A 24,624-nucleotide genomic window follows, 5' to 3' on the forward strand; every position below is an offset into this window, starting at 1 on the left:
AATGCAGCCCAATTCAGCCTTTCATTTCCTTTTATTTGTTTTCTTTTCTTTCTTTTTTTCAATTTTCTTTTATTTTCTTTTAAATTAAAATTAAAAATAAACCTAAATTAATCACTAATCAAATTATCCTATTACATTAATTAACTCTAAATAACATTTACCACAAATAATTAAAAACCAAATTCAAGAAAAAACTACCAAAATTCGAAATTAAAATTAAAAAGTGCAAAATAAACTATTTTTGTGTTTTTTCCATTTTTATGAAACAACTAATTTGTCAGTTAATCCTAAAATGTAAAATTAAATCCTAAATGCAAATGCAACATATTTTTGTATTTTTCATTAATTAAATAAAATAAACATGCACAGACAAATGCAAACAATAACAAACAAAAATCTACGAAATTGCAAACAAATGAAAAATTATTTTATTTTGAATTTATGGGAGTAATTCATATAGGGCAAAAATCACGTGCTCACACACATTTCTCGGGATTTAGCTTCATATTAAATTTTAGTAAGATCTGAAATGTATCAGACAAGTGCCATATATGATCCCATAATTGTTTAGATTTAACAAGCATATCATCTATGTAGACTTCCATAGTTTTTCCTAAATGTTCTTGGAACATTTTGGTCACCAATATTTGATACGTGGCACCAACGTTTTTGAGACCAAAGGGCATTACTTTATAACAGTAAGTCCCCCTGTCTGTTATAAATGAAGTTTTTTCTTCATCTAGGGGATCCATTTTGATCTGATTATACCCTGAATACGTATCTAAAAATCTTAACAATTCATGTCCCACAGTAGCATCAATCAGTTGATCTATATGTGGTAATGGAAAAGAATCTTTAGGACAAGCTTTGTTAAGGTCGGTGTAATCTACACAAACTCGCCATTTGCCATTATTTTTCGGTACTACTACAGTATTGGCTAACCAATTAGGATACTTTACCTCGCGGATAGACCCAATTTTTAATAGTTTTTTAACCTCATCTTGAATCATCTGATTTTTGAAAGTCCCCTGCTTTCTCTTTTTTGGTTTGATAGGTGGATACGATGGGTCTTCATTTAACTTGTGAGTCATTACTTTCGGGGGTATTCCTGTCATATCAAAATGGGACCAGGCAAACACAATCCACGTTAGTTTTTAAAAATTCAATTAACTTACCTTTCATGTCGTGGCTTAAGTTGGCCCCAATGTAGACTTTCCTTTCGGGCCATTGTGCAAATAACTCTATAGCCTCTAGTTCTTCAATCGTTGTTTTGATATTTTTATTTTCTTCTGGTTCTTGAATGGAATCGGGCCTTTAGTCCACATCTGTTCGCCCTTGTTCAGTTGAGGCTTTGTGTCGTGGTATCCTCAACTGGATTCTGTAATTGCTACTTTTCTTCATTTTTCGTACTTGAATCTGCTACAGAGTTGATGCTCCTAGATGTCTGTTGATCCCCATGGATTTGACATATTCCCCATGGTGATGAAAATTTAATAACTTGATGTAAGGTAGACGGAACAACATCTATCTTGTGGATCCACGGCCTCCCGAGAATCATATTGTAAGCCATTTCCATCTCTACCACCTAAAATTTCGTATCTTTGACAACCCCTTCTGCGAATGTTGTAAGTGTTACCTCCCCTTTTGTCACAACGCTTGAATTGTCGAATCCAGACAAAGTGTGTGCCTTAGGTACTAGCTTATTTTCAGCTTGCATCTCGTTTAGTACTCTTAGTAAAATAATATTCACGGAACTACCTAGATCAATCAAAACTTGTTTCACATTAGTATCATGTACAAGTAGAGGTATTACCAGCGCATTGTTGTGTGGAGTTAGCACGCCATCCGCATCTGCATCATCAAATGTAATACTTTCTTCCTCCAAATCATGTCGGACCCGCTTCCCGTGGGTAATTGTAACTTTGGAAACTTTATTGGCCGCTGTATATGTCACGCCATTGATTTCTTTGCCCCCGCTTATAATATTAACAGTTCTTTTGGGAGAAGGAGGTTTAGGGGGCTCCTGCCTGTTTTTCATGTAAGCTTGCTTACCTTTTTCACTAAATAATTTGGTGAGATACCCTTGCTTTAATAGGTGGTCAACTTCTCCTTGTAGCAATCTACAATCTGTTATTTTATGACCATGATCGTTGTGGAATTCGCACCAGTGATCAGGATTACGTCTGTTTGGATTTGATCTCATTTCTTTTGGCCACCGTACCTTATCACCCATGTTTCTTAATATGGCTACTAACTCTGAAGTGCTGACATTAAAATTGTAACCGCCAAATCTTGCCTTCAAGTTCCTATCATCATCTCGCGTCTCTCGTGTGTTTCAATCGTTTTCAAACCTCGATGATGAACCCGACTCTCTATTCCTTGATCTATGATCATACCTTGAATTGTCCTTCTTTGATCGTGAGTCTTTTTCTACTGGGCTAATGTATGGTTCGTATCTATTTTTACCGGACCTTTTTTCGGTTTCTGCATGTCTCGAACTCACCTTCTCCTCTTTCTGAGATCGGGAGATAGTGTCTTCTTCTATCATTAGCTTCGTGTTGTATCTATTGTAAACATCATTCCAAGTTGTTGCTGGAAATTCACGCAGACTTTCCTTGAGTCATCTCGTGGCTTCTGAGCTTTTTTCATTCAAATTACTAGCAAAAGCCATAGCTACCCAGTTATCAGGTACGCGTGGTAACATCATTCTTTCACGCTGGAACCTATCCACAAACTCTCTAAGCAGCTCTGAATCTCCTTGCTTGATTTTGAAAATATCTTCCATTCTTTTTTCAACTTTTTGAGCTCCCGAATGCGCTTTGATAAACGAATCTGCAAGCTCAACAAAAGAATTTATAGAATTTTCGGGTAAGAGAGAATACCATGTTAATGCTCATTTGGTGAGTGTTTCACTAAATTTCTTAACCAATATTGATTCAATTTCTTGTTTGGTTAAATCGTTGCCTTTCACACCGGTTCTGAATGCAGTCACGTGGTCTCGTGGATCAGTACTTATGCCATCATACTTTGAGATATTAGGCATCTTGAACTTCTTCGGGATTGGCACAGGAACAACACTAGGCTTCTATGGTTGTTGTGAGTATTTATCCATGTCTATTCCTTTGATCACAGGTGGTACTCCAGGTATTTGCTCTATGCGATCGCTTTGCTCTTTGAGCTGCTTCTGCAAGGTTAGAACTAAATTTTGTAAATCAGAATTAACTATGTTACCTGGTTCGCCATCACGAGACTCACTAGGAGTTCCACCAGTGCCTGAATTAACGAGCCCAGAACGTGGGTTTTCCAAAGTATTATGATTCGGAGTTGGTGTTGATGGCGCAACTGGTAACTGGCTGGTAAAATCCCGGATAGCATTACTGACTTGCTGAGCAATTAGATTCTTCAGAGCATCATCGAGTGCTTGTTTGTTCGCAACTCCAGCATTTTGATTCGCCTCAAATCCGTTTTGGTTTGCAACCCCGTTATTTGTTTCAGAGCCATTTGGAGTTCCCTCTCGTGATTGTCGTTGTTAATCACGCGGTGAGGGGAGTATGGTCCTGTCATTTGCATCATTCTCCTGATGTTGAGGATCTTGGGGTAGTAAATTGTGTTGGTTATTGTCATTGACATTCGACATGATCAGTTTTTTGATGAAGGATTTGACTAAGAAAGTAAATGATTATCAAATTTCCGGTAACGGAACCAATTTGTTTAATCAAAAATTAGGATTTCAGTCAAAGCTTATTTTAGAAGAAATCGGGTTACTAATAATCGAATAGAAATAAGAATAATTAACAAATAATAACTGAATATAAAAGCAAAGTAAATCAATGTATTTCAATAGTATTTTGTATCCTTACAAATGAGCAGTCTTCTCCTTTTATAGCTACTTCTAGGTAATACGTTTTGTTTCTGTCATAATTGAGCCATTATTGACAATTAATGGCATTTAATGTAACGTTACAATTGGTAATCATATTTGATTCAATATTGATTCTCTAACGTTTTCCGTATTTAATGCCTAACAATACATATCTATACCTTTTTTTGCTATCAGATTCATTCTCTTCGATCGTAAAGAAGTTCGAGCATTTATCTTTCTTGTTTTCTCTGAATATTTGCCCGTGCCTGTTGAAGCTCGTGCCTCTTTGATTATTCTTTGCCAGCTATCATCATTTGACCGGTCCACGTGTCATGACGTGTCATCTTACAATTAAGTCCATATATGAACTTAATTTTTTCCAATACAAAAAAAATATAAAGAATTTTAAAATATCTACTTATTTAAATCATCTAAAACATAGACCATAGAAGGTGGATAGATGTTTAAATTAAAAAAAAAAAAAAGATAAAAGTTATTTTAAAGGATATATGCTATTTGAGGGATTCACGACTCATAGCAAGGAGCTGATCTTACGAGAGCAAACCACCTGGACTGTCGAAAGTTCAAATTCATCATACATTGAAAAAGCAAATCAATCAGGAGGGGACACGTTGGCAATTTTCTTATATTTATCCTCAAAGAATTTGTCCAAGTGGGTATTTCATTAGTATAATTATTTCAGCCAAGTGGCAACTCTTGAAAGAAATCTAAGCCAACTTGGCTAGTTGTTTCCAAATCCTCACTTCCTTTGTTAAGACCGTGTGCACCACTCCCTATTCATCAACGTATCTCCAACGTCAATTAAAAAAAAATGAAATTTACCCATTTACGTATTTTAACTCGTCCAATTTGTTCAGGCTTAAATGGTTAGATTATGGTCCATTTATCGATCTAATTCAACAAGATAAACTTGAAATGAGTTGTAAAATAGGTCAATATAATGTATCCTTATAGGTCAAAGTCAAACTCAAATCCAATACAAAATTGAATTTCGAGATTACAAATTATTTCAATTTAGAAAAATTTGAAAATCAAGTCAATTTGGAGATAGAGAATTATTCAGAAAACAAAACCAAAAAGAGGAGAGATTAGATTATGTTTGACGGGAATGGTGATAAGTTATGACTCGCTAATTTTAATTTTTTTAACCTAACTCATATTAACTCAAGCAAACATGCATAATTCTTTTCCTTAACGTGAAAAGGGGTAGTTCGGTGACGGTGCATAAAATATTTCGTACCATACAAAGTTTAGAGGGTCGTGTTTTTAGGGGTGTGATGTAGACAATTTATTTCAATACAAGCATTAGTGGTAGCTAGCTTCTCCGGTTCGAATCCATGATTAGTTTATATGACTCCTTCACCGCTCATATTGCATCATGCTAAGTACGTGAGATTGACGCACTTAGAGAGCGTATACGAAGCTCAGGAATAATCCATGACATTTTGGATAAGAACCCTTTTTATTTCTCTTCCACATTAGATCCGAGTCATAATACTATACTGTACAAAATACAAATCCCCACACACAGCAACTCCTTCTGACTTTCTCTCTTCCCTCTTACAAAGAAATATCAAATCCACAGTTTCTTTTTTGCTTTCCGTGTACCACCAGAAACAGACACCTTAACCTCCTCAAAATTCTTAAAATTATAGTAAACCCCATAACCCTTCATCCTCCAGAATCCCCCTACAAAAATTCCTCTATTTTCGTTTCTCCATTTGTCATACCTTTATACTCAAATTAGTAGTACTAGCACACGACTATACTCACCAATTACTTGTTAATTAATTGCCTCTTTCATTACGTTAAAGTTTTATCAATCCAATAAACAGATAGAGTAGAAAAGAAGGTTCGGAACAAGGTTGACTGAGACCACCAACCGACTCCTAGACTCGATTTTTCTATGGATGCTAATGTTTCGTCTAATCCAATAAGCACATAGAGCTGAAGAGAAGGTCCGAAACAAGGTTGACTCGACTGCTCGACACAATTTTTCTTTGTTTTTAGTCATGGGTGCTAATGCTTCTTGTATTGACTCGCGAAAAGATGGATTAAATAACGAGTCATTAAAGCGTAAGCTCGAGGATATACCCGAGGCATGTGTTGCTTTAGTATTGTCATATTTGGACCCGCCGGAGATCTGTAAGTTGGCTCGTATTAATCGGGTCTTTCGTGCCGCTTCTTCTGCTGATTTTATCTGGGAATCCAAGTTGCCGTCAAATTACAGATATTTACTTGAGGAGGTACTGGGCATGAACGTTGCCGGCATGCATAAAAAGGATATCTTTGCTAGGCTTTCCAAGACCAATTCCTTTGATGGTGGCACAAGGGTTTGTTTGTTTGTTTGACTGTTTGTTTAAATAAATGAGTTCTTTATTCATTTTTATGAGTTTGAGTTTTAATTATTTCAAATGAAAAAATTTGGATAACTACAGGAAATGTGGATTGACAAGAATAATGGAGGAGTTTGCTTGGCAATTTCTTCAAAAGGAATGACCATTACTGGTATCGATGATCGGAGATATTGGAATCACATTCCGACTGAAGAATCAAGGTGGGTTTATCTACTTTTATATTTATTATATTTCTACCTGTTGTTTGTGTGTTTAGGGTCGGTTGATTCGCAAACAAGTTAAACTGATATCATAATGTGGGGATTATAATCAGGGCGGATATAGAGTAGCAACGCCGGGTTCATCTGACCCATAATTTTCAATGGGAGCATAAATTTATGTCTATAAATTCATTAGAATTACAATAAAATAGTAGGTCTGAACCCATAGGTTTAAAAATATAATAAATTCAATGCTAAGAGACTTAAAAGTTGAATTCATTAAATTTAGATTTTGAATCCGCTTCTGATTATAACACATGATTAATTAATAACATGGTTATTTTGGTGAACACACTTTTTTATGTAAATTATGGCTCATTGTATTAAAAATAAATTCAAAAAGGAAAGGATTGAAAATGAAATATACGAAGTATAATATAAAATATTGTTACTTGGACAAACTTTTATTTTCAATTTTAACTTTAATATTCTTAATGAACTTTGAAGTGTTGTGTAGAGGGGCATCTATGTCATATGATTATTTTATTCCCGGGAAAGCTAATTTCAGGATTTTTAGACATTAAATATGATTTAAAAGAAATATCGCAAATTACGATATAACTAATTCCCGAATTGCTTACCAAACATAGGCTATAAAAATAAGTAAAGGCTCAAATTTTGAATGAAATTGATACAGATGAACACAATAGCGTGTGTGTGACTGAGTGCGTCCAACCTCTGATTTTCGCGTCTCAACGAAATATACCTTTTTTTCTATAATAACGTGTATGGAAGAAACTGAGCTATTGACTTGTAGAATGCTATACCTTGCTATTTACGGTAGTCTAATGAAAAAGACCTTAGGGGTCTTTATCTTTTGGATTGAAAAGTATCTTGTTTCATTGGGAAGGAATGTGATTCCAATTAAGTATCTCTTGTGCTTTATTATTTCAAAACAGATTGAATAGATTTATTGATCTCTCTATTTCATTATTTTTCACTTAGGTTCCAAACTGTCGCATATCTTCAACAAATGTGGTGGCTCGAAGTCGATGGGGATCTTGAATTCCAATTCCCAGCAGGAACATATAGTCTATTCTTTAGACTTCAGCTTGGCAGGGTGGCGAAGAGACTAGGGCGTCGAATATGTAACACCGATCACGTTCATGGCTGGGATTTGAAACCGGTACAGTTCCAATTAACGATGCCAAATGGCCAACGTGCCATATCGCGATGTTATTTGGACAATGTAGGTACATGGACACATCACCATGTGGGAGATTTTGTAGTCGAGGATCCCACGGTCGTGACGAAAATAAAATTTTCACTGATACAGATAGATTGTACACATACTAAAGGTGGTCTTTGTGTAGATTCCGTTTTCGTTTGCCCTATTAGTTTAGGTAAAGAGTTGAGATCTTTTAATAGTTTGATAGTCACCAAATGATCAATTTGTAGACCAGAATGTTTTTGCCTAGAGTAGAGAAATCGGTATGTATAGTTTTCTCCCACAATGTCCTTAATTTTTATTGTACATATGCGTGGAGATTGATGGTTGATTGGTAGTCTATTTTTAGTCAGAATTACAGTAGGGCTCTCTTTGGTGTCTATAGCTTTTTGCATATATTTCTCTTATGTTTTTCATTCTTATCCCCTTTTTTTTAGGGGAAACTAGGCTCAATGGTAAAAGTAGTTGTCATGACTAGGAGGTTACGGGTTCGATTTGCAAAAGTAACTTATTTCTAATAGAAAATACAAAATAACACTGTACATTAAACACAGTGTAATCCGGCCTTTTGCAGACCTTATGCATAGCGAAAACTCGATGTACCTGTTGATTGTCAAAAGTCCCACATCGGTGGGTGACAATTTGGGTTTGGAAATTTTTCCCTATAAAAGGAGGCCTAATGTTTAGGATTTAAATACATCTCTCATTTGCCTTCTTATCTTCTTAAGATATTTGTATCTTCTCTCTTTAGTATTATTTCACTTGTATTTTTTGGAGTGGAATAAAATATTGGTTATGTCCGAGGAAGTAGGCAAAATTGACCGAACCTCGTAAATTCTGGTGTTCCTTTTATTGTTGCTTTATTGTCTTATTTATTATTTGGTGGCTGCCATAATTTTTGGTATAGTAGTTGTGACTCATTCACACTATATACATTTGGCTTCCGCAACAATTGGTATCAGAGCCAAGGTACTGTCTAAGTATGCTCTGTGGTTGCAGCATAGTCTGATCTTCCACATCAAAAAAGATTTATCTTGGTAACTGAGTCAAGGTTCTGTCTGAGTATGCTCTGTGGTTGCAGCTTAGTCTGATCTTCCACACCAGAAAGGAAATAATCTTGATTTGTGTCGTCAGCTATTAAATAATATTTGTGTCAAAGATGGGAGACAATAAACAAGAAGAATCTACATCAAGTGTCAACAATACGTCATCATTGGCATCTTCGCTTATGACAAGAATTGTGTCAAATGCGAAATTTGCGGTAGAAATATTTGACGGGTCCGGACATTTTGGGATGTGGCAAGGCGAGGTTCTAGATGTCCTTTTTCAACAAGGGCTAGATCTTGCCATTGAAGAAAAAAGACCAGATGTTATTGGAGAAGAAGATTGGAGAATTATCAACCGTGTTGCTTGCGGTACCATTCGATCCTACCTTGCTAGAGAGCAGAAATATCCATACACAAAGGAAACTTCTGCAAGTAAATTATGGAAAGCACTGGAGGATAAATTTTTGAAGAAAAACAGTCAAAATAAATTGTACATGAAGAAGAGACTGTTTCACTTCACCTATGTTCCTGGTACCACGATGAATGAACATATCACCAGTTTCAATAAGTTGGTCACAGATTTGCAAAATATGGATACAACTTATGATGATGGTGACTTGGCCTTAATGTTGTTGGCGTCACTTCCTGATGAGTACGAGCACCTTGAAACTACTCTACTCCATGGAAATGACGAAATTTCTCTCAGAGAAGTTTGTTCGGCTTTGTACAGCTATGAACAAAGAAAGCGAGAAAAACAGAAGGGCGGAGAAGGAGAAGCACTGTTTGTGAGGGGTCGTCCTCAAAATCAAACGAGGACAAAGAAGGGAAGATCCAAGTCAAGATCCAGACCCAGCAAAGATGAATGTGCCTTTTGTCGAGAAAAAGGGCACTGGAAGAAAGACTGTCCGAAGTTGAAGAATAAGGCCAAACATAACAATGGAAAGGCCATTATGGATTCAAATGTAGCTGATTGTGATGATTCAGACTTCTCATTAGTTACAACAGAGTCATCAACATCATCAGACATATGGTTGATGGACTCGGCTTGTAGCTATCATATGTGTCCCAACAGGGACTGGTTCGTGGAATTTCAAGAAGGAGAATATGGAGTCGTCCACACAGCGGATAACAGCCCTCTTACCTCATATGGCATTGGTTCAATACGATTAAGGAACCATGATGGAATGATCAGAACATTAACAGATGTTCGATATGTACCGGATTTGAAGAAGAATCTCATCTCTGTGGGAGCCCTAGAATCAAAAGGGTTCAAAATCATTGCAGAAAATGGAGTGATGAGAGTATGCTCTGGTGCACTAGTGGTAATGAAGGCTAATCGGAAGAACAATAATATGTACCACTATAGTGGCAGTACAGTTATTGGGACAACGACAGTGGCATCCAGTGACGACAAAGAGGCAGAAGCAACCAAGCTATGGCACGTGCGCTTGGGACATGCTGGAGGAAAATCCTTGAAAACTCTATCATATCAAGGATTGTTAAAAGGAGTAAAGACTTGCAACTTGGAGTTTTGTGAGCATTGTGTCAAAGGAAAACAGACAACGGTTAAATTTGGTACAACGATCCATAATACTAAAGGCATATTGGATTATGTACACTCTGATGTTTGGGGTCCTTCCAAAATACCTTCATTGGGTGGGAAGCACTATTTTGTAACATTTGTTGATGATTTTTTCCGAAGAGTGTGGGCGTATACAATGAAGAGCAAAGATGAAGTGTTGGGAATTTTTCTCAAATGGAAGACGATGGTGGAGAATCAAACAGGCAAGAGGATCAAGTGTATTCACACAGACAATGGAGGTGAATACAAAAATGATCATTTCAATAAGGTATGTGAAAATGATGGCATCGTCCGATACTTCACTGTCAGACATACACCACAATAGAATGGAGTGGCAGAACGTATGAACCGGACCTTGCTGTAGAAGGTACGGTGTATGTTGTCCAATGCTGGCTTGGGCAAAGAATTTTGGGCTGAGGCAATTACATATGCATGCCACCTCATTAATCGTCTACCATCTGCTGCTATTGATGGCAAGACACCATTTGAAAAATGGTATGGAAAACCTGCTGTAGATTATAACTCTTTGCACGTGTTTGGCTCAACTGCATATTATCATGTGACGGAGTCAAAATTGGATCCAAGGGCAAAGAAGGCTATTTTTATGGGAATTACTTCTGGAGTCAAAGGATATCGCTTATGGTGTCCTATGACAAAGAAAGTAATATTCAGCAGGGATGTTACCTTTGATGAATCTGCTATGGTAAATAAGGTAACAGAAGATACCAAACAAAATGAAGGTGCTTCTAAGCAGGTGGAGTTTGAGGGAAAATTTATTTTTCCTACACAAGAAGCAGAGGAGGAAACAAATGAAGATTACCCTCTGGAAGGAGAGCCAGTAGAGGAGATTCCAACTCAGGAACCTCAACAACAACTTGAATCAATAGCAACCAGCAGGCCAAAAAGAACAATAACGAAACCTGTTCGTCTCATAGAGACGGTTGCTTGTGCAACCTCAATTGTAGCTGATGATGTTCCTACTACTTATAAAGACGCTGTCCAAAGTTCAGAAGAAGATAAGTGGAGGATTTCCATGAATGATGAAATACAGTCCCTTCATCAGAATCATACATGGAGATTGGCCAATCTCCCGAAGGGAAAGAAAGCAATTGGGTGCAAATGGGTATTTGCAAAGAAAGAAGGATTTCCTAACCAAGAAGATGTTCGCTACAAAGCAAGATTGGTGGCCAAAGGATATGCTCAAAAGGAGGGAATTGATTACAATGAAGTATTTTCTCCAGTTGTAAAACATTCCTCCATTAGAATTATGTTGGCTTTGGTAGCACAGTTGGATTTGGAACTAGTTCAGATGGATGTAAAAACTGCATTTTTACATGGAAACTTGGAGGAGGAAATCTACATGACTCAGCCAGAAGGATTCAAAGTTGCTGGAAAAGAAAATATGGTATGCAAACTTGAAAAATCATTGTACGGATTGAAACAATCTTCTAGACAATGGTACAAGCGATTTGACGAGTTTATGTTGCGGCAAGGGTACAAGAGAAGCAAATACGATCATTGTGTGTATTTGCGCAAGCTTAAAGATGGTTCCTTTGTATATCTTCTCCTATATGTTGATGATATGTTGATAGCTTCCAAGAATTCGGAAGAAATTGATAAGTTGAAGATTCAACTGAAGAAGGAGTTCGAGATGAAGGATTTGGGTGAGGCAAAGAAAATTCTTGGCATGAAGATAATAAGAGATAGACGTTCAAAGAAACTCTGTTTGTCTTAGAAAGAATATTTGAAGGGAGTACTACAACGCTTTGGCATAGAGGAGAAGACTAAGTCAGTTAGTACTCCACTTGCTCCCCATTTTAAGCTAAGTACTACTATGTCGCCAAAAGATGAAGCTGAACGAGAGTATATGTCAAAGGTACCATACGCAAATGTTGTTGGTAGCTTGATATATGCAATGGTCTGTACGAGACCTGGCATTTCACAAGCTGTTGGAGTTATTAGCAGATATATGCATAATCCAGGAAAGGAGCATTGACAAGCTATGAAGTGGATTCTACAGTATATTCATAATACTGTAGATGTTGGGTTAGTTTTTGAGCAGGAAGGCAATCAGTCCGTATTTGGATATTGTGATTCAGATTTTGCGGGTGATCTGGACAAACGAAGATCAACTACTGGTTATGTGTTTACTTTTGCAAAGGCACCAGTTAGTTGGAAGTTTACTTTGCAGTCAACAGTTGCTTTGTCTACAACAGAGGCAGAGTACATGACTATTACAGAGGCTGTGAAGGAGGCAATTTGGCTTCAGGGGTTGCTAAAAGAGCTTGGCATTGGACAAAAAAGTATCACAATTTTTTGTGATAGTCAAAGTGCTATGCAATTAGCGAAGAACCAAGTTTATCATGCAAGGACGAAGCACATTGATGTTCTGTATCATTTCGTACGAGAAATTATAGAAGAAGGTGGAGTCACGGTGAAGAAAATTCATACTACGGAGAATCCTGCTGATATGCTGACAAAGGTGGTGACTGCGGTCAAGTTTCAACATTGTTTGGATTTGGTCAACATTGTTGAACACTGAAGATTGAAGATGAAGACACAACCAAAATTTGTTATTGAGAGAAAGTTGAAGATGTAGAATTTTGCCAAGGTGGAGATTTGTTGATTGTCAAAAGTCCCACGTCGGTGGGTGACAATTTGGGTTTGGGAATTTTTCCCTATAAAAGGAGGCCTAATGTTTAGGATTTAAATACACCTCTCATTTGTCTTCTTATCTTGTTGAGGCATTTGTATCTTCTCTCTTTAGTATTATTTCACTTGTATTTTTGGAGTGGAATAAAATATTGGTTGTGTCCGAGGAAGTAGGCAAAATTGGCCGAACCTTGTAAATTCTGGTGTTCCTTTTATTGTTGCTTTATTGTCTTATTTATTATTTGGTGGCTGCCATAATTTTTGGTATAGTAATTATGACTCATTCACACTATATACATTTGGCTTCCGCAGCCGTACCAACCTGCCTTTTTTTTTTGTGTGTTGCCATTCTTGGGTCGTAGAGTAATTGCATCTGCAGGTTTGCTGGAGAATTCCAGAAAGTGCATTAGAATTTCATATTCTTCCTTTGGTTATTCATGAATCAAGATGAGTGAAGCAATGAAATGGCTAATGATTGGATAAGATCGTTGACTTAATGAACTGATCGGATAGACTAATGCAATTCTTATATCATGCTGAAGACAACATAGAAATAATGTTAGGTAGTCACTTGTAGTACTCCTAATAAAAATATGATATCTAGTTTTTAAAAATTATTTAAAATTTAGCCAGTTTTGACATATTTGATACTGAACCTCCTGATGCTGCTGCTTCTTCAAACTTCAAATCTGAAGTTGATCTCTGCCAAAGCTTAATTTCTGACTACGAAGTTTTAAATTGAAAAAATTAAGACCAACAATTTTAACTTCAGATCCGCATATTTGAAGTTAATTCTGAGGCGACCAAATCTTAAAAACTTTGTAAATTCGGCTATTATTTAAATAGGGGTCCAAAAAACAGCTATTTGTGCACTTGGTCCGAAGAGAGCCCGCATAAGTATTCACGACAACCAGCTGCACCCTCCTTTTGACACGCCCGGCCCGTGGACTGACATGATATACACGTCACATCTTCGTCTTAAAATTGTCAAAACTTTCATTTTAGATAAAAACTATTCACTGCTAAATTTGAGGCATCAAATTTCTCTCTGCTGAAGCCATTGATGATCGAACCCAATTGAAAAGGTAATTTTTACCCCTATTTTAGTCTTAGCCTCACCATTTGATATTTACTGTATCCCGCTGTTACTGTAATTGCATGGTTAATTTTTTCCCCTTTGTTTAAGCGCCTGATATTATCAATTCAGATATCAGGTGATTAGATACTTTTCAGATATGTAAGCTCAATTTACTTTTTTGAGGACAATGGTGCTTGGAACTTGTGCGCACCTGGATTATTCCATCAGGTACTTGCTAGAGAACAAGTACGGGGTAATTCTATCCGCCAAGACTTAGCAAATTAGGCAGAGAGGAAGTAACCACAGTTTTTTGTGTTTTATTTATTTTTGCCTCCGCTGAGATTTAAATATGAGACCTCGTGTTTTCCACCCACTTCATTGGCATGATAGATGGAGATTTAATGAATACAGTTAAAGTAGGATGACTTATATGGACTCTTAGGGGAAAAATGTGATTGGGAAACACCTAAAGAAAGTGAAAGGCAAGTCCTTAGAATCAGTGACGGACCCAGGATTTTGTGCAAGCGGGTTCAATCTAAGAAGTATATAACTTTAGTCGTAAAATAGTAGTTGTCAAGTGGGTTCAAATAAATATTTATACAAAATTTACACAACTTTAATCCTAATTTATACATATACACAATATTATTTTTTTGTGAAGCGGGTTCAGTTGAACCCGCTAGCCACCACTTGGGTCCGCCACTGCTTAGAATGGTTGTGATATGAATTATGTTATGTGAGATTGAATATGGGACCTAAAAGATCTTACTTATCCACAAAATGAATGCAATAGATATGACAATATTAAATTTGATATGGTGATCACTAAAACACCTAACAGATAAAATGATTAAAGAAAAAAAAAAGTTTTATGAGATGGTTTGGCCATGTCATACATAGACATTCCATGTACTTTTTTATCAAATGATGGTGCTGTCCGCCTGTCCGGGCTAGCTTACATCCACCTCGACTATTTATCGGTGCCTACAACCTCCCACCATAACAGATAAGAAGAAATCACTAGCTTTTTTTTGTATCTGATAAGATTTGAACCCTGGTCTCCAAGGTTTCAAAACTCACTTATTAACCATTAGATCATGCCCTTGGATGCCCATCCCATGCACTTGTTAAGTGCAATACTATGACGATGGAACGTGATAAAAGGGATGCTCTATTCACCTAGGGTTTTAGAAGATGAGAGAAGTAGGCATGTGATACTTTACCTTTATTAAAAAAGAAAAGGCAGTGTAGAGGATTTTTCTCTGTTAGCTCTAGCATGAGTGGTAGTATAGAGAGAAATATGAGAGCATTTTGAAGGAAATAAGCAGGATTTTATACATATGAAGAATAGCCTCTTATCCTTAATATCATTTTGGTGCAGCCATGAGGTTCCTATCTGTAATGAAGGATGGGTGTCTCTTGTGGAGAACCGTTTATTTTTCTTACGTTTCTTTGTTATTTTGGTATACCTGTTGTATACAGGAAGTTTTCCCACTATTGATGAATATATTCTCTACTTGATTTAAAAAAAGGAGGTAGACCTAAAATTTCACGGTGGAAAGTCTTCTAGACAAGCATACAATCTCCCATAATCGACGTTGATTTGGTCGAAAATAGAACAAAATGGAAGCGAAAATCCATATATATTACACCAACTATTTGCTATTAAGACTTTAATTCTTATTATTACACTTTAGCTTTAATTCTTATTATTACACTTTAGCTTCGGTATTTGTTAGGAGTCTTTTTAGTTGGTTTAGGGGTTTTTATGTTTACGTAGAGATAAATGTGAGTTTTAAGAACCGTTAGACAACCCTTAGTTTGCCTTACAAGACATACTTGGAAGTGGAATGAACTTCACCTAAATAGAATGAGATGAATATATAGAGGATTCATAACTGATGCCAACTTACTTTTGGATTGAGGAATAGTTGATTGATTGATTGATTGGAGACCTGGTTTTCTATTTTATTTTGAATTGTCAAAGAGTGGTTGGATAATTGTCATTCTTTTCCTTCTCTCTTTTTTCCATTTTTTTTTACATGTTTATGCTTGTCATGTGAATTTTATGTATGGTGATGATTCAGGTTTTGGAACTTTGAGGGCATTGATGGATTAACATTTATAGCGGCCTGTCAATCATAATGGAGACTGGGATTGATTTTGTACAGTCGCTTCAAAGTGACGTGTCAGTTAATATTCTGGCGTGTTTAAATGATCCAGCTGATGTGGTCCATGCAGGTTCTGTGTCTCGTCTTTGGCACCATTTTGGTGAGTTATCCAAGCATATCTCTGTTACAGCAGTCCAATGATAGTTATTCTAGGCAGTGACACTGAAAATGTATTCTTTTATTCATAGTAATATCTACTCATCATATTCAGTTTCACCTGTTTCCTATGCTATATATATTTGGTCACATTACATCACATAATTAATGAGGCTGGAAATCTCGTCATTCAGTGTTTGCTGGTTATGGATAATTGCTTAAGGGCCATAGCTTGCTAAAATGAGACCAATGTGCATCATCTCGATTTAGGCTTACTGTTGTTTTAGTTGATCTAGATTAATGCTGGAGAGGTAACCATTTTAGGATTGTGAATTCACAACACTTTCTTTGTTTGCATCTGGACCTGCTTTAAGCAATGAGGCTAGAACTTAATCTCAATATGTATTTTAATTGTTCAGAATGAGTATGGACAAAGCCTTTTTGAATGAGGAAGGACAAAATGGATCCTTACAAGGTACAACAAATTAGGTATTTGTTTCCATATGGCACAATGATCTTCTGTCAAGAAGTTTGATCTAGTAATGATGGCCCCTTCCTCTTTTGGCTAATCATCAAATATTACTGATGTGATCTAATCGAGTGTTGCTTACTTTGTTGCATGTGATTTTTAAGATTGAATTTTGTTTTGCTCATTTTCATTGTATGTTTTCACTTGTTAATTTATTGGTAGTAGCTCGTTATTACTCTATAAGACACTTCATAGTGTTTCTTTTATAAGCTGCTGTCCAATTAATTAATTTTTGGAAGTTTGAAAATATCCTGAATATCATTGGAATACCGGTTTTCAAACTTTCTGCCTTTTCGGGTTTATTAATGGCACATATAATTTCTTGAATTTCACAATTTCTGTTCAAGAAAATTAGGGCTAGTTGGCCCTTTTTCCAGAAATAGGCATTCATGTTTTAATACTAGGAAGCCATTTGAGGTTCATTATCATTTGGGAGAAGAATGGCTTGATATTTAGTAGAATACTAACTCTGTGACTTATTTATTTGCAGTGATCACAAATGGACTTTCCAAGCAACTATGCCTGAGAAGGTTTCCTCAGCTTTCTAGAATTGCACGTATAATTGAACCAAATTGGATAACAACAGAAGAAGTCAATGGCGTTGGATCTAACAATACCAGTTGGGATATTTTAAAGAGAGACCACAATGTTTATGCTTCTCTACTTCAAGCTATTACTACATTAAACTCATCTCAGAGTGAATGCATAGGTTATGCAGTTAGTGCTTCGAGTACAGATAGATTTCCTAGCGAAAGCATTGTCAATACTCTAACAACTAGGGACAGATATCTGAATAGACCTTCATACTGGTCAAGTAAAGGGTATGCTGATCCGGATGCCTCTGAGACATTAATTTACAAATTGAAAGCTGATCTCTGTGTTATTACTGAAATCAATGTACAACCTTTTGAAGGTGATTGCTTCAGCTTCATTCTGTCTTTTCGGCATAAGTTTCACAGATTTCCCAAGTCTTACTTGGTCCGCTTGAGTCTTGACCAATATGTAATACTTCATATGCAGCTTATTTCCAGACCGGCAAGCCTATATACTCTGCAAAATCTGTTCGATTTCGATTAGGACACCCCAAAATATCAGACGAAGATGATATCCTGCAAGTACCTCAGGAACAGCCTGCTGATGACAAGTTCATATGGACGTATACCTCAGAAGTATACACTATGGTACAGGTATTCTTTTATAACTTTCTTTCCTAACATAAATAATCTCATTTCTAATTTGTTTTTGTTACAAGTATTTCTCACTGGTACGACAGGTGTCACCTTTTATCTTGCCAAAGTAGTGTCATGAGTAAAAATCTCAACTAGTTTAAGCTTCATCTCAAAGCTTTCAAAAGGAGTGTCATAGAGTAATTTGCATGGGAAAAATTGACATATTATAACATTGATGAGCAGGAAAACCGCTTACAACAGTTCAAGCTACCAGAACCGGTACTTTGCATTGGTGGATATCTGCAGATTGAACTGTTGGGTAGAGTTCAGAAGCAACAAGCGGATGACTTGTTTTACATATGGTTAGTTTTCTGCCCTCGCTTTTCTTACTTGAAAGGTCTACTTTTTCTCTATTGCGCTACCCATCAACAAGATGTAGCAGCCGGAGGCAGATGCAGCCTTTGTGGAATGGTTTCAATTGAGCCACTAAAATTTCAACAGATATAAATATGAACGCATAATTTCAGAATTATAATGAGTTCATTGGTAGGAGTAGAGCGTGGCTAATTTTTCTCTCGGGTGATCTAATGCTGTTTCATTCATATATGCAGCGTTTGCCATGTGAAAGCTGTTGGGCGGCCCCTCTGCCCTGCATTTGACATAGAAATCCTTGAACCATCAGGGAAGTTTATGTTGAGGTACAACCCGGAGGTTTTCCGATGGATGTTGCAAAGCTTTTCAGAAGACTCAAATATGTCTCCGGTTTCATCAGAGGAAGAAGTGGTTGAACATGTAGGTCTTATGGGGTTTCTGGTAGGGGATTACCATCCGGGTATCGAAGCCATGGAATGGGATGACGATGATGAAATGGATGAACCTGTCCAACCTTACTAGTATGATAATCTCTTGCATGTAGTTTTTAAATTTCCTTCAAGTCAACTTACCATGGTTAAGTAACTAATGAGGAGAATATATGTCAATTAACCAAAGTTAAATGAGATAAGTCTATGAGAAAATATTCGTGCCCTTGTGGTCCTTTCGTCGTAGATCTGCATAGACACTGCTGCTATATATTGACTGGTTTGCTTTTATCATAGTTTTCCCGAATATTTCAAGCGGAATGCAAATAAACAGCAAAAAGAGGTGCACAGTTGATGTATGTGGCGTTGTGACTGTTTTTCGTTAGAAAGGAAAATTTAGGTCAAGCTGTTTGTAATCTTGATTGGTTTTTGATTCTGCGGTATTGCATTTCGTGAATTCTCTTATCCGGTTTTCCTTATATATCCACTTCTTTGAGTTCTACTAGAGTTTCGACCAAACCCCATTATCCTTGAGAAACTGCTTATTATGAGTTGATTTTAAAGAATTCTTGAGCACCTATTGTTTATTATTTTAAGGATAAAACAAGTTATGGATTTAAAGTTCTATCGTAAAGTAACGAATCCGTTTTACCCTAGTGTTTAGTCAACTGAACCGACTAAGCTTTGTTTTCAACCTTAAATCATTTTTTAACCATAACTTCAGAACTTGCCTGCTAATTCTTTCACATCAGTCAGTCAAACTTTCACTTAATTTTACTCGAGCTTTATCTTGATCATGGATAAAAAGGGATCCTAAGAATCGAAATCATAGCGAAGAGGTAGCTGGTATTTTTAAATATTCTTGCAGATTTTATTGTTAAGTTCAACATTTACTCAACACCTTGAAATATATGATTGATGATCCATAATGATATTTAATTCAGTGGTGGGAATAGGATACCTGAACAAGGGCAAATAGTAGAGGTTCACAAAAGGAGATACAGACGTCAATAAAAGTTACAGAGTGCAATATTACAGTGTGTCGATTATGATTCATAGTGTGTATTATAATGAGTTTATGTTCTATGCAATAACAGTGTAAAGAATTTTTACATTATCAAGTTAAATAAACCGACAACAACATGTAGCTCTCATATCAAGCCTGATGTGGTAACATGACGAATAGAATAATAGTCTACTATCACAAGATAAATTACACGTACACTACAAAAATTTACAGTTTTAATTTCTATAGTTCAAGTTCTTTCATTATTTAAGATTGATAACAAGATCTAAGAGACTTAAACACATCATATTAATTATTTAACATTCTGTACCAAAATGAAAGATGCAGTAAACAAGGTGCAATGCCACCATAACATGTTTACAAACTGCTAAAAAACTTTATAACCAGTGTGCATATAATAACTAATTATTCTGGTGATCTGGGAAATTCTTGAGCAGCATTAGAGCCTAATCAGGATGCCTTGACCTTCGGCAGTGATGGAAGCAACTGCACAAGTCAAATAAGAGATCTCAGTACCAGAAGATGTGCTTTGTCGAAGCAGGGTTAGTACTTGTGACATACATGTCACGCGCTGCGCCCTTAACACTTCACCAAAGCTCTGGGGTAGACCTCTATATAACTTTTAAACTTCCAATTTTAGTCATCTCTACTTAAACTTTTTCTTAAGAAACATACGTGATAAAAAGAAGATGCATGTAAAACTTGTCGCACGTTAATGCATACCTGATAGCATGAGATCAGTGAGCTAACGAATCCAAAGGCTCCCGTTACACGAGGAGTGACTTTCTTGGGTGCCAATTGAAGCAACCCAACAGCTACCACTATATCCATCCCTGCCTTAATCAGGGCTAGAGATCTCTCGTTTGACTTCTGAATCTTGCTCTGATATTGCTCATTCTGCATGAAAGGTTCACCAACCATCAAAATATGAAGAACAATCTCCACGCGCAAAATTTTCAACCTAAGCGCACAATGCTTGAAATGGCCAAACCTTATGCTTATCAGTATACTTTAGTTCCTTTTCCAACTTTTTCAGTGATCCTGAAAGCCTTCCAAGTTCCCCAATCTGGAATAACAAAGAGTGAAAGAAAACAATATGTTGGCATAACAACGAATTTTAGGAGCAGTAGCAATAAATCCAATTTGCCAAGGAGGGAAGATAACATGCTATACAACTGACCTCGACCAAGGTGGTACAAATTGAGGATCCCATCCAACAAAAGAGAGAGATCCTGCCAATTAACTCTGTGTGTTCTTTGTTCTGTATTAAACAAACAAAAGAATGTAAGGATTTTCCCCCCCTTAAGTATCTTTCATAATAACTTCAGGACTAATGATACAAAGTAATTCGATACCTTGTAAATGCCTGTCCTTCCAAGCCAGACAATTTGATCCAGAAACAAGAAGGTTGATAATAATGCATTTTTTGACTGAAATCGACATGTATTGTTAGAAAGGAAATACAAGAATTAACAAGAAACCAAAAGGACAAAATACGGATATTTACCTTTCCCAACAAAATGAGTGGAAGTGGGGTTCCTGGGGCATTTGGGCTAATAAGAGCGTGCAGATCGTTGATAAACTATAGTAGAATAAGATGTCATATGAACATCCAAATGAGAATACAAAATAGAAATTTTGATACCCGTAAAAAAGACCATATTATCATGAATATTCATAAAATCCTCAATCCTGACCTTGAAAAGACGGAATACTTTCCTTGCTAAACTAGTTGATTTGTCAACATTTTGGGCAGTGCCAGGCTGTCCATCACTCAGGAATTTTGAACCATATTGTATAGCCCTACATATCTTGTCCCTTGCCTCTGCTTTGTTCAAATACAAGACTGCAAGCGCAAGCTCTGCTCGGGCAACATCTAAGGTGCTCATTTTACTCTAAGGATACTGCAAAATGATAAAAACACATGGTTGAAGCATAAGACTGTTAATATCTCTCATCAACCCAGAGTATTTGCTTTACAACAACAACAACAACAACCCAGTATAATCCCACTAGTGGGGTCTGGGGAAGGTAGTGTGTACGCAGACCTTACCTCTACCCTGGGGTAGAGAGGCTGTTTCCAAATAGACCCTCGGCATCTTTTCCTCCAAGAACTTCCCACCTTGCTCTTGGGATGACTCGAACTCACAACCTCTTGGTTGGAAGTGGGGGTTGCTTACCATCAGAGCAACCCCTCTTGTCCCAGAGTATTTGCTTTATTACTTAAAAAAAAGAAAGACTATTAGATGAGCTCCCCACGATATGTTTATGGTTCCTGGGTTTCCAGGCAACTCCATGCATGTGTTCATTTCATCAGTTGCATGTTTTCTTTCAAGAACGAGAACATGAAGTTCACAAGGTTTGCAGGAGAGTGTTACAGGGGAAACCAACTTGACTACTCAAATATAGGAACGTAAACCTGCTTGAACATGTCTAGATGATGATAAAATAACACACTAAAATCGTGACAATAACAGAAAAATATATACTCAAATGACACTATTAACCGAGATCATCTGAGAAGCATGTGACCAGAATTAAGGAAAGAAAGCTGACTGCAGGAGAAAGAGGAAGAAGTGGTATTACAAAGCCATATGTTTACAGAGGAGTATATTCATCTTAAATTAGACCAAAACAAGGGAAGAAAAGCACATTCTATAAACCAGCAGAGGTCACTATATAGTATTATTAAGTGTGAGGGGGTAGCCTATGCAAGAAATCTAAGAGCCTAAGTCAAGATTTCTGATATAGTAATAACGATGAGCCAACTGGGAATAAGCTAGTTTTAGGTGCCCTGGACCTTCAACATTTCCCTTTTGCATCAAGCAGAAAATACCATTTTGCCCACACCAAAAATCTTGGGAGTGCATACAGTATGGATGAAGAGCCGTCCATCTTAAAATGTTTGGGAAGTTTACGCAGAAATGTGGCTGCTGTCTTTATTGTGAGCTAACTCTCTTTTTCCATTTGTTCACAAGAGTCAGTTTTCACAATATAATAACTCGGGCAAATTGAAGGGGAGCCTTGGAGCAATGGTAAAGTTGCCTCCGTGTGACCTATAGGTCACGGGTTCGAACCGTGAAAGTATCCGCTAATGTTTGCATTAGGGTAGACTGTCTACATCACACCCTCGGGGTCCGGCCCTTCCCCCTAACCTTGTGTGAATGCGGATACTTTGTACACCAGATTGCCCTTTTTAACAACTCTTGCAAATTGTGTATCAAGTTTTTCTTTCACATTGGTCAACCCATTAATTTGTTTATTACCAAAACTATGGGTCCTACTATTCTCTCTATCTTTCTTTCCCCCTCTCTCCGCACCTTTTACAGCTGCGTCTGTGCAGGTTCAGAGGCACTCATGTTGCAACGTGAAAATAATAATTATTACAAATAATATCTCACAAATCAATCTGCTTCACTTATCATCTAGTATCACATTACACCCCCACCCCCAAACCCCACACCCCCAAATCCAAGAAATCTAATTTAATCCATAATGTTGTGTTTGTCCCAGGGGGCCAGAGTTCTGTGCATCGGGTTGCCATTGTTACATCTTAAACAAGCAGCCCCGGAACATAAATTAAATTTGGATGAATCTACCACAAGCTTGACTTCCCATAAAACATACTCATTCCTCTTCAATTCACCCAGCTAACACACTTACCTAATACACTTGAGCTCATCCCAACTATAGCATATCATTTCCAGTACAAGTCATCAAAACCAAAACCATGAGATGATAGTGAACGGTCAAATTTCAGAGAAATGACCATCTTTACCTCAGAAATCCATAAACACAGGAAAATAATCTTAATTCCAATTAAATCAAGTGAACCCTAGAAAGTAAATACAACAAAATTCAACTAAAACTATATAAAGATTCATGCTTTTGACAGGCAAAAGATCAAATTCTATACATTTGACCATATTTACCTCAGATACTAAATAAACGCCAACACAAACATTAATTAAATTAAATCAAATGAACCCCACAAAGTAGATACAAGAAAATTCACTAAAAATTACATAAAGATTCAAGCTTTTGATAGGCAAAAGGTCAAATTCCATATGTTCGACCATCTTTACCTCATAAATTACATAATATTAATTCAATTAACCAAAATGAACTAAAGACAAGAAGATTTCAATAAAAACTACATAAGATTCAATAGTTTTTGATAGGCAAAACGTCAAATTCCATATATTTGACCATTAAATAAACACCAACATAAACATTAATTTCAATTAACCAACGTGAATCCCAGAAAGAAAATTCAGCTAAAAACTACATAAAGATTCAAGCTTTTGATAAGTGAAATAAAACCCAAGAATCAAAGATTCAACAGCTCCCCTAAAAAAAACCTGACAATAGAATTTACCCCAGAAAACAAGAATCCTTATAACTGAGATCAAAGATGAAGAAAAGGTCAAGTTTAAAGGGAAAAAAAAGTATTTAGAGCATAAAGTAGCATACCAAATGAGGAGAAATAGTCCAAAGCAGAAAGCTGGGGTTCGTCAATTTTGTACAAGAAAATACACATGTAAGCAGGTAAGTACAAATATTTAGAGAGAGAGGAGGGCTTACTGGGGTTTGTGCCACAGCTCTTTTGCCTCGAAGTTCTCAATTACTTTATCTCTCCTGCGAAATAAACAGTAGTCGTACAAATGTAGAATTGCTGGTCTGAACTGTTCCTCTTATAATCTTGTTCCCATGATGTGATTGATAGAAAGGGTAAGATTGGTAGACAATTTTTGATAAGGGCTTGGTTGGTCCTCTCTTTTTCCTTTTTATATGTATTTTTTTTTT

General features: G+C 36.6%; 4 protein-coding genes across 6 annotated transcripts; 2 read left to right on the top strand and 2 right to left on the bottom strand.

Annotated features, from left to right (window-relative positions):
• Nucleotides 1-1,585: 1,585 nt before the first annotated feature.
• Nucleotides 1,586-2,233, bottom strand: LOC138875000 (uncharacterized). Its single transcript, XM_070153803.1, has one exon. It carries the CDS (start codon nt 2,231-2,233, stop codon nt 1,586-1,588), a length of 648 nt encoding a protein of 215 aa, XP_070009904.1.
• A 3,178-nt stretch (nt 2,234-5,411) lies between these two features.
• Nucleotides 5,412-8,050, top strand: LOC104211190 (F-box protein PP2-A13-like). The gene is made up of 3 exons (XM_009760200.2): nt 5,412-6,216; nt 6,322-6,440; nt 7,446-8,050. Exons 1-3 carry the CDS (start codon nt 5,896-5,898, stop codon nt 7,885-7,887), a joined length of 882 nt encoding a protein of 293 aa, XP_009758502.1. The 5' UTR covers nt 5,412-5,895; the 3' UTR covers nt 7,888-8,050.
• Nucleotides 8,051-13,917: 5,867 nt separating this feature from the next.
• LOC104211188 (F-box protein At4g00755-like) lies at nt 13,918-19,037 on the top strand. 2 transcript variants are annotated; one of them, XM_009760198.2, is made up of 6 exons: nt 13,918-14,033; nt 16,114-16,297; nt 17,313-17,735; nt 17,843-18,009; nt 18,235-18,353; nt 18,603-19,037. In XM_009760198.2, exons 2-6 carry the CDS (start codon nt 16,171-16,173, stop codon nt 18,883-18,885), a joined length of 1,119 nt encoding a protein of 372 aa, XP_009758500.1. In that variant the 5' UTR covers nt 13,918-14,033; nt 16,114-16,170; the 3' UTR covers nt 18,886-19,037. The 2 variants fall into 2 exon arrangements, with proteins under 2 accessions (XP_009758500.1, XP_009758501.1); XM_009760199.2 differs by lacking the exons at nt 13,918-14,033; nt 16,114-16,297 and adding an exon at nt 16,705-16,768.
• A 1,047-nt stretch (nt 19,038-20,084) lies between these two features.
• LOC104211187 (peroxisomal membrane protein 11C) lies at nt 20,085-24,532 on the bottom strand. Of its 2 annotated transcripts, none has more exons than XM_009760195.2 (8): nt 24,403-24,532; nt 21,516-21,722; nt 21,326-21,400; nt 21,174-21,248; nt 20,999-21,079; nt 20,810-20,884; nt 20,542-20,715; nt 20,085-20,304 (listed from the first exon to the last, which is right to left on the bottom strand). In XM_009760195.2, exons 2-8 carry the CDS (start codon nt 21,705-21,707, stop codon nt 20,269-20,271), a joined length of 708 nt encoding a protein of 235 aa, XP_009758497.1. In that variant the 5' UTR covers nt 21,708-21,722; nt 24,403-24,532; the 3' UTR covers nt 20,085-20,268. The 2 variants fall into 2 exon arrangements, with proteins under 2 accessions (XP_009758497.1, XP_009758498.1); XM_009760196.2 differs by having other exon boundaries at nt 24,292-24,426.
• Nucleotides 24,533-24,624: the final 92 nt, after the last annotated feature.

This window comes from Nicotiana sylvestris, chromosome 8 (genome assembly GCF_000393655.2).
Source record: "Nicotiana sylvestris chromosome 8, ASM39365v2, whole genome shotgun sequence".
Classification (NCBI taxonomy): Eukaryota; Viridiplantae; Streptophyta; class Magnoliopsida; order Solanales; family Solanaceae; genus Nicotiana; species Nicotiana sylvestris.